General features: G+C 36.0%; 1 protein-coding gene across 3 annotated transcripts in view; it reads right to left on the bottom strand.

Moving 5' to 3' along the window:
- The window catches only part of QRSL1 (glutaminyl-tRNA amidotransferase subunit QRSL1), a 39,533-nt gene that overhangs the window by 13,088 nt on the left and 15,958 nt on the right, over positions 1–10,487 (bottom strand). For all 3 annotated transcript variants that reach the window (XM_017543756.2, XM_037743956.1, XM_017543757.2), the window contains exons 5-9: positions 8,867–9,043; positions 5,751–5,926; positions 5,552–5,667; positions 3,059–3,251; positions 2,253–2,370 (exon numbers count right to left, since the gene is read on the bottom strand). In XM_017543756.2, coding sequence (XP_017399245.1) covers positions 2,253–2,370; positions 3,059–3,251; positions 5,552–5,667; positions 5,751–5,926; positions 8,867–9,043 — 780 coding nt within the window. The remainder of the gene's footprint in view (positions 1–2,252; positions 2,371–3,058; positions 3,252–5,551; positions 5,668–5,750; positions 5,927–8,866; positions 9,044–10,487) is intronic.

The following is a 10,487-nucleotide window of genomic DNA, read 5'->3' on the forward strand; positions in this document are numbered from 1 at the left end:
AAAAAAAAAAAAAAAGAAAAAAAGCAGAAGGTTAAAAGAAAAAAGAACAGATGGGACAAATAGAAGATAAATAGCAAAAGGTAGGTTTAAACTTGGTACAAAAGTAAATATTTATGTCAATTAAAAATAAACTCTGAATTTCTAATTCAATACATTTGTGTTTAGTGAACAAAAGGCAACAGAAGAATAACAAAATTCTAAACTGAGGTATCACATGAACAAAAAATGTTAAGACTTTCTACAGTTCCTGGCACATAAATGGACTTTTAAAAATAAAAAAAGTATTCCAAATCCCATTTTTCCTATCACCCTTGTCCACTCAAGTTAACCAACTTGGAACTGACTCAGGAGCTAGGGTACCAGCAGTAATTCTAACTTCCTTTTATCAGAACCCTCAAATGGTGACGATGAAAAATGCTTTCTGACTCCTTTCCTTCTATTTCTTTTTATGCTGCTACAATGACCTATCGAATTGATCAACTTGTGTCCTGAGGTAAACCATATGGTTCTAATCTATAATATTTGGCAAATGTAACATCTTTAACTTAATAAAAGTCTTCATGTAGAAAATTTCTTAGCAGTATTTCATTTTCTTTTCCTACTCCAAAGTCATTACAAGCATCTGTCAATATGGCAAGAGTCTTTTAATCTGGAACATCATCAAATAATATTCTTTTTACTTTTTGAGGTAGTTTCACTCTGTTGCCCAGGCTAGAATGCAGTGACACGATCTTGGCCCATTGCAAACTCTGCCTCTTGGGTTCAAGTGATTCTCCTGCCTCAGCCTCCTGAGTTGCTGGATTTACAGGCCCCTGCTACCATGCCCAGCTAGTTTTTGTATTTTTAGGAGAGACAGGGTTTCGCCATGTTGACCAGGCTGGTCTTGACTTCTGGCCTCAGGTTAGCTGCTCACCTCGGCCTCCCAAAGTGCTGGGATTACAGGTGTGAGCCACTGCGCCCAGCCTCAAATAATATTCTTAGAAAAAGTAATCGTGTAGCCCAGCATGGTGGTTCATTCCTGTAACACCTGCTCTTTGTAGGCTGAGGTGAGTGAATTGCTTGAACCCAGGAGTTTGAGACCTGCTTGGGCAACATGGTGGGATCCCGTCTCTACAAAAAATATAAAAATTAGCTGGGCATGGTGGTATATGCTTGTGGTTTCAGCTAGTTGGGAGGCTGAGGCAGGAAGATCACTTAAGTCCAAGAGATCTAGATAGAGGCTAGATAGAGATCTAGATGGAGGTTGCAGTGAGCTGAGGTCACTCCACTGCAATCCAGCTTGGGTGACAGAGTGAGACCCTGAGAGGATGCACAGAAAAATAAAATGCTTTCTGCCCTTGAGGGCATGGAGAAAAACTCCAAGAAGCTCTTCGTTAAAATAACCAATCTTGCTTTTTTATACTTCTCATGTCCTCTTAGACACACCTGGAGGTATAGGAGATGAGGCCTGTTCAGAAGATCAGGACTTTATTATGAATAAACTCATAATAAAGACAACTGAAGGAGGGTGTTATAGTCATTTTGAATTCTTTCTTAGAGCAAAGGTATATATAAGGAAAAACTAAGTTGATTCAATACATTTTTCAAGAGACAATACAACTCCCTGCTTAAGGCTCTAACAGCAATAAGCCAATGTGGTAATAGCCAAGGGCCATTTAATAAGATTAAAATCCTTAATGGCTTCTTACTTACACTCATCCCTTGATGTCTGGGGCGGGGGTGGAGGGTGGGGAGTTTGTTTCTAAGCCCTTTGGATGCCAAAATCTGAGGATATTCAAGTCTCATATAAAAGGGTGTAGTGTTTGCGTAAAACCTATGCACACCTCTTGCAGTTTAAATCATCCCTAGATTACTTAGGGATTTAAATCATCCCTAGTAATACCTGTATTACTGTAATATCTAATACAATGTAAATGCGATATAAATAGTTGTTATACGGTATTGCTTTTTATTATTGTATGTTTATTTTTTGAATATTTTTGATTTGTGTTTGGTTAAATCCAAGGTTGCGGAACCCACAGATGCGGAGAATATGGAGGGCTGCCTGTAGTTTGTACTAATCATTTAGCTAAAGTACCAATATTTCTTTTGTTTTTGAATACAAGGACCCAAAAGGGCCATAAACAGGTCTTTTCTAATTCAAATCATAAAGATTTTGTTTCTTTACTAAATATCTCGACTTATAAGACCTGATAGAGATATGTTACTCGAGGTTTCAAGAATGAAGAAAATTCCTAAATGAATTGTCTTACTCTTTTAATAAGAAAAAGTTTCCTGAGAGGATTCTTCCTCTCACCACATCATTGAACCCCTCTCGTCTGGTTGCAGCATACATGGCTTCAGTGGACACATCAATGTCACATCTGTGACCTGAAGACAAGAAAAGGGTAAATATTACTTGAAAGTAAGTAAAGTAAGTAAAGTTTTGGCTAAAACCAGGCCTGGCTTCCCTTATTTTTTTTTAAGATGGAGTCTCACTCTGTTACCCAGGCTGGAATGCAGTGGCATGATCTACGCTCACTGCAATCTCTGCCTCCTGGGTCAAGTGATTCTCTGCCTCAGCCTCCTGAGTAGCTGAGATTACAGGCATGCACCACCATGTCTGGCTAATTTAGATTCACATTTTTGTGACCAACCCTAGTTTAGGGAATTGCCCTTATGGTTCTTTTCCCTATCTGCCTTTTGACTGACTGGTCATGGTGAGAGAAAAAAAGAACCAAGAAGGAAACTCTATTTGTTCACTCATTCATTCATTCATTCAAATATTTATTGAACCCCTAGCATGTATCAGGCACTACATTAGTGAGATTGAGCATACAACAACAAGATACTATCCCTTCAAGTTATTCACAGTCCCTAGAAGCAAACTGAACATACACAGATATTTATGACAAATAGTGTAAGTACAAGTCTAAAATGACAAAGATAAAATGATTCATGATTAACTTTTTTGAATCATTAACATTATCTCAAGCAATAACATTTTTGTCACTAATAAGTGCACTTTTCAAATGTTTGTGACAACTACTTTAAAATTAAAATAAGCCAGCCATCTTACCATATTGTAGCCCATCAAATCTTGCCATATTTGATGCCACTTCCGATGTGCACAATACATGGTAGCAGACAATTGAATAACTGGTGTGAGGAAGGGATACTTCGATTACTTTGGCCCCCTCAGACTCAAAGAGGTCAGCAGCTCTGGACCAAAGAGACTGTATTTCACTTGATAATTCTGGTACAAGATATTCCTTATAGGAAGAAGATACAAAATTGGAACAAAATTGGTGTAGATGATTTTATAAAATTTTGTGCTTCAGGATCTTTGGTAATAACATTAGAAAATATGATAAAATTGCTGGTAGTTAGCTAGAAAAATTGAATCCATTTAAGAGTGTTTATGGTATGACAAGCACAGTACTAGATACTATGATCTGGATATAACAACATTAAAGATTGGAGATCTGGGTTGGGTGCAGCAGCTCATGCCTGTAATCCCAGCACTTTGGGAGGCCAAGGCAAGTGGATCACTTGAGTCCAGAAGTTTGAGACCAGCCTGGCCAATATGGGGAAACCCTGTCTCTACTAAAAATACAAAAATTAGCCAGGCATGGTGGCAGGTGCCCATAATCCCAGCTACTTGGGAGGCTGAGGCAGGGAGAATCACTTGAACCAGGATAGGGGGTGGAGTGGAGGTTGCAGTGAGCTAAGATAGCTCCATGGAACATATTTGTTAAATACTCAGTTATCAGGTACCCTGTTAGATGACTTTTTTTTTTTTTTTTTTTTTGAGACGGAGTTTCACTCTTGTTACCCAGGCTGGGGTGCAATGGCGCAATCTCGGCTCATGGCAACCTCCGCCTCCTGGGTTCAGGCAATTCTCCTGCCTCAGCCTCCTGAGTAGCTGGGATTACAGGCATGTGCCACCATGCCCAGCTGATTTTTTGTATTTTTAGTAGAGACGGGGTTTCACCATGTTGACCAGGATGGTCTCGATCTCTTGACCTCATGATCCACCCGCCTCGGCCTCCCAAAGTACTGGGATTACAGGCGTGAGCCACTGTGCCCGGCCTAGATGACTTTTAAAGGTTCTCTCATCTCATGCTTTTAACAAGCCCATGATGTAGGTATTATAATCCTTCATTTTGTTAATAAAAAATCTTGACATAAGAAGTTACTTTCCTAATGTTAAATAGCAGGTAAGTAGAGGGTCTAGGATTTCAAACTGGGTCTGTTTTAAAGCCTGTGCTCTATGTAAATTCTTAAAGAATGCATAGATTTTACTTCTTTTTTTTTTTTGAGACAGGGTCTTGCTCTGTCAACCAGGCTGGAGTCCAGTAGTGCAATCATGGCTCATGGCAGTCTTAACCTCCTGGGCTCAAGTAATCCTCTCACCTCAGCCTCCCAAACAGCTAGGATTGCAGATGCATGCCACTACACCCCATGATTTTTAAAAAACTTTTTGTTGAGATAGGGTCTCTGTATGTTGCCCAGGCTGGTCTCAAACTCCTGATCTCAAGCGATCCTCCTGCCTTGGCCTCCCAAAGTGCTGGGATTACAGGCATAAGCCACTGCACCTGGCCTTACATATATTACCCTAATGGAAGATTTAAAATAAAGTAGTATTTCTCTATAGCAGTGGTCTCACCTGGGGGTCACTTTTGTCTCCTTTTCTCTAACTAGAAGACACTTGACAATGTCTACAGACATTTTTGGTTGTGGGGTTGTGGTTTTGGTGGTGGGGTACTCCTCACATGTAGGGGCAGAGGCCAGGGATGCTACTAAACATCTTACAATGCACAGGACAGTCTCTCCCACAGCAAACAATTGCCAGTCCCCAACACCCATATTGCTGAGGTTGTGAAACTTCATTATGCTGCAGGGTAACTTATCTCCCTAAAAGATTTAAAGTATTAATATATTGCAAGGCTTAATATTTTTAAAAGGTCTGTAATTTAACAGTACTACATTCATGTATTCATTATGCAGTTGCTACTGTAATAGATGCAGTAGTAATAATAATAGCAGTAAAGATGTTAATGTTTTTTGAGGCATTACTATGCAAGGTATGGCTTTGGGCTAAGTCCTTTCTTTACATTAGGGATGGGCAAACTATGGCCCATAGGCCAGATGTGACCAGCCAGGTGTTTTTGAAAATAAAGTTTTATTAGAACAGAGACATACTTTTTCATTTACATATTGTCTGTGGCTGCTTTCTCACTATAATGGCAGAATTAGGTAATATAATAAAGACGGCATGGTTCACAAAGTCTAAAATATTTACTATCTCGCCCATTATAGAAAACATTTATAGACTTAACGTGACTGTCTAATTGATCCTCACAAATCTCTTTGAAGTCAATACTTTTATTATTCCCATTTTACATATGGGGAAATTGAGCTTAAAGAGATTAAGTCACATACTCAACTCACATAACTAATAAAAGCGGCACTCAGAGCAGAGATTCAAACCCAACCAATCTGCCTCCTAAGTCTGTGCTCTCTATTGGATTTGACAGTATTTTTCTAAAGTATGAAAGGAAGAAGTTACCTTTGGAATTCCGATACATAGTTTGCTCACATCTGCCAAACTGGAAAGCACAAGTGGTTTATTAATAGGGTCATGTACTGTGGTAGAATCCTTGGGGTCATGTCCAGCCAGTACACCTGTAAGGAGCAATACTTATGAATGACAGACATATTTGTTTTATAGTGAAACTGTTGCAAATGATATAGAATTATATAAATACCCAACACCATTGCTGCATCATCCACACATCTGGTTAAGATTCCTGGCACATCCATCGAATTCACCAGGGGAATGAGACCATGACGGGAAACTAAGCCATAGCTTGGTTTGAAACCAACAAGCCCACAGTGGGCAGCAGGATTTCTGGTGGATCCTCCTGTATCCGATCCTAAAGCCCTGGAATTTAAATGGAATTATCTTGAGAAGAATGATATATCTCTAATTATATTTGGAATCTGCCCTTTCAATTGTACATTTTTAAACTGTATTTTCGTCTGATTACACAAAAGTAACACATGTTCATCTCAGAGAATTCATAAAGTAGAGAAAACTACAAGAGGTACTCAATATTTCAATACCCAGAGGCAAACACTGTTAACATTTTGGCATATTAATTTCAAGTCTTTTTAAAAATGCGTTTTTTTCATAGTTAAGATGATTCTCTAATCATGACTTTGCATCCCTTTTTTAATAAGCCTTTTACTATGTCATTAAAATTCCTGAAAATGTAAAGTATATGTAATATTCCATCATATAAATTGGTGATTCCTGATATTTGAAAGTCCATTCTCCTTTCAAAATACATATAAATTTTATACTTTCCTCTGATGTTGATACTGAAAACAAATCAAATTAATGGCAATTTTACAGTATGCTTTTACAAACTAAATACACCCCTCCTAGAAATTCAGATATAGCCCTTTGCTACCCACCCCATTTAGAATCATGGATAGAGATGTATAATAATATACTTAAACACTTAGGTTGTTTCTAACTAGAATAACTATTTAATAAGTAAATTTGTAAGGAAAACCTTTGAACATAAATTTTTTCCTATGTGTCTGAGTACATTTTAGGCTAGCTTCCAGAAGTAGAGTTAGTGCACATAAGTTTCTGATATATGTTGTCAAATTACTTGTCAGAAAGTTTATGCCAATTTATATTCCCAGTTGCAGTGAGTCAGATTGTGTTTTAAAATTTTAGTACTATCACTGAGTACTAGTAGTTTTTAAAATTTTATAACCACGAAGTTTTTATTAACATGCATTTTGAATAACTTTTCACACTTATTTGTACATGCATTATTCAATACAAAGTTCATTTCTTTATCTAGTTACCTACAGAGTTTGAGTTGTTCTTATTTAAAAAACAAAACAAAACAAAACAAAAAACTAACCTGGAGGAGATTATGCTAAGTAAAATAAGCCAGTCACAAAAAGACAAATACTATATGACACCATGTACGTGAGGTAACTAGAGTAATTAAATTCATAAGACAGAAAGGAGAAGGTGGTTACCAGGGCTGGGAGGAGGGTTAAAGGGTATACAGTTTTAGAGTTGCAAGATGAAAAGTGTTCTGGAGACTGATTGCAAAACAATGTTTTTAATACTTTTGAACTGTACATTTAACAATGGTTAAGATGGTAAATTTTATGTTATGTGCATTTTACCACAATTGAAAAACCATTTCAGGAAAACAAAAATTGTGCTGAATAGTACATACCTACTATAAAAATTAAAAATATTGACATTCAGTATTTCCATGCAATGACTGACATATATAGGTATGCAACTGTTACCTTTAACAGGAATGGGTTCTGTAACTTATTTTTCACCTAACAATTTATCTTGGTTATTTTTCCATGTCATTACATAGTGCTCTAACTTATTCTTTTCTTAGTGGCTGCATAGTACTCCAGGAATCTTCCTGTTTTAAAAAACTATTGTAAAAGAAACAAATCAAAAAGGCGGAAACAAATAAAAAACGGGGAAACAAAAGCAGAACACTTCACAGTTTGGGATACACTTAGTCTGAAGTTATTTTTGGTCTGTGCTTCTATTGCTTACATTTAAAGCAAAGCTTTGGACGGAAGAATGCTCCTAACAATAACATGGCATTTGTGATCTACAGAAAATGCAAATTATATTTCCTTTCTTACAGTGTCAATTTAAGCTACAAAATCAGACTGTTGCTTTCACAATTTTAAAAGATACATTTTCTTATTAGCATTCACTGACGGCTATGTAAAAGTAAAACATACATTTCCATAGGAATTATGTGTCAAAATGCCATCTACTCAAAGCACATTCAGAAAGATGAACACTAAGTGGGATGATGAGGACAGAAAAAAAGCACCTAATCCTGCAGTCCTAACTTGTCAGAACTCACATTAATATTAATGTAATGCTATAAAATTCCACAGAGATAAAATGAAATGGTTTTACTTGTTAATAAGATTTTAGGAAAACTGAAAAAAAATCTGTAGAACTCACATCTCCATAGCTCTAAAAAACTATAAATAATTTATGGTTGCAACATGTGTGAAAGAACTTAGTTTTAGTGGATAATTAAGGGGAGATAAAATACAACAATATAACTAAAGAAACACATTCATTTTGATTAAATTGATACTGATAAATACAGGAATGGCCATATTTGCTTTCTTTTCTTCGGGTAGTTAAGAAATGCTTTACAAATGGGACTGAGAGTATGATCAATGGATTCTTACCAAATACAAAGTATGACAGATAAACAATCAGCACCTAACAAGCTTGAAAAAACTTTACTGATGCACATGTTTAATTGCATATTTAGGAAAACACTATTTAAAATATCTTATGAATACATATTAGCGTGTTTTCTTTTCTTTTATTCCTTTTTTTCCCCAAAAATCTGATCTTGCTGAAGGATAAACATTACTAACAGTTTAGCTCAGCAGCACTTAACTAAAGCCATTGTATGTTAGTCCCTAAATATTTGTACAATCAGTGAGCAGACACTCAAATTACTTAAAAAACGAAATGCAATTAAGTTCATTTATGCTCAATGCTTTATTCTGCAAGATCTATAAAATCATATTTTAAGAGAACCAGATACTATGCACAAAAATGTTATTTTAACAAATATTTAAGTTAGAAGTATAAAATATACATAGTGTACTGTACAGTTGAGTGCAATTACAAGATACAATTTTGATTTACCTTTGAGCACATATAGCTCACTAAAACTAAAAATACCAAGGTATGAACTACTCTACTGCTGCATTTTACATATAGTTTATGACTGTTTGTATTTGGTTGGGTTTTAAAATACAGACAGAGAAAAAAGCATCTTACGCATAGCATGTGAACGCAGACACGGCAGCTGCACTCCCACCTGAGCTTCCTCCAGTTATCAGCCAGTCTGAGTCTCCACTCTTGCTGTGGGGATTCTGCTTCCTTTTTTCTCTATATTGTTTTGAATAACTCCAGGGGTTTTTAACTGGTCCAAATACACCATCTGTGCTTCCAGATCTGATGAAGTGAAGCAAGATACCTTAGTAAAACTTTCATTTTATGTGAAAATATCATCTTCTGAGTATATTATTTGCTTCTAACACTCATTGAGCATTTAGGAACCCATTGTAGCTTGAATTGCAAAAGGTGGGAAGCCTGCTCAGATGTAGCTTTCATTAATTAGACAGTTTCGGAGGATGGGAAGGAAGAGCACTGGTGGTAGAAAGTAGAGAAAACTAATCTGCTAAGAAAAGAGGAAAGATTTTTGTCTCATTTAATCATCCAATTTGATTGAAGATGATTTCCCTTGTGAATCAAGGTCTTCCAGTTGAAAAGGGTCACATTCAAACATTAAGTTTTCTGAGGAAATCTGTCCCTAAACCAGAAGTTCTATGAAAAACATTACAAGTGGAATGCTAATAACTTTTAAATTTTTGAAATTTTATTCTCAAATAAATTGCAAAAATAAAAACATGTCTAAAGCACTTTATACCCTTTATTCAGATGTATCTATTGCTAACATTTTATCCCATTTGCTTTATTACTTGTGTGCTCTGTGTATGTTTGTACATATGTAGATACTTAAGGGTATCTTAAGGGTAAATTAAATATACTATAGCCCTTTAAACCTAAATACTTTAGTGTGTATTTCCTAAGAATAAGGATATCATGTTATACAGTTACAGTATAGTTATCAATCTCAGTAACATTAATATTAATACAATACTTTAATGTACTATATGTAATTCAAATGTGTCAACTGATTCAATAATGTATGGCATTTTATCCCCTTCCTGGATCAAATCTAGAGTCAGGCCTTCCATTTAGTTATCATTGTCTTTTTTTTTCTTTGAGACAGAGTCTCGCTTTATCTCAGGCTGGAATGCAGTGGCATGATCTTGGCTCACTGCAACCTCTCTCCTGGTTTCAAGTGATCCAGGTTCAAGGGATTCTCATGTCTCCAGAGTAGCTGGGACTACAGGTGTCCACTATCTAACGCCTCGGCCTCCCAAAGTGCTGAGATTACAGGTGTGAGCTACCGTGCCCAGGCTCATTGTGATTTTAATTTTAATGTCCCTAATGATCAAAGATATTAAGCATTTTTTCATGTGCTTGTCAACTATGTTTTAATCTTTGATGAAATGTCTGCTTAAATCTTTTGTTCATTTCTTAAAAACAGAATTGCTTGTTTTCTTATTTACTTGTTTTCCTATTGAGGTGGGCAATGCTCTACGTATTTTAGATATCAATTCTTTCTCAGATATATGTTTTGCAAATATTTTTCTCAGTCTGTGGCTTGCATTTTCATTTTCTTAGCATATTTCAAAGTACAGAAGTTCTTAATTTTAATGAAGTCTAATCTATTAATTTTTAAAGTGGATTTGTGCTTCATGTTTCCTATCTAAAAGACCTTTGACTAACTCAAGGGCACAAAGATTTTTCCCTGTTTTTTTTTTTTTTT

Source organism: Cebus imitator, unplaced genomic scaffold, assembly GCF_001604975.1.
Source record: "Cebus imitator isolate Cc_AM_T3 unplaced genomic scaffold, Cebus_imitator-1.0 Scaffold160, whole genome shotgun sequence".
Taxonomy (NCBI): domain Eukaryota; kingdom Metazoa; phylum Chordata; class Mammalia; order Primates; family Cebidae; genus Cebus; species Cebus imitator.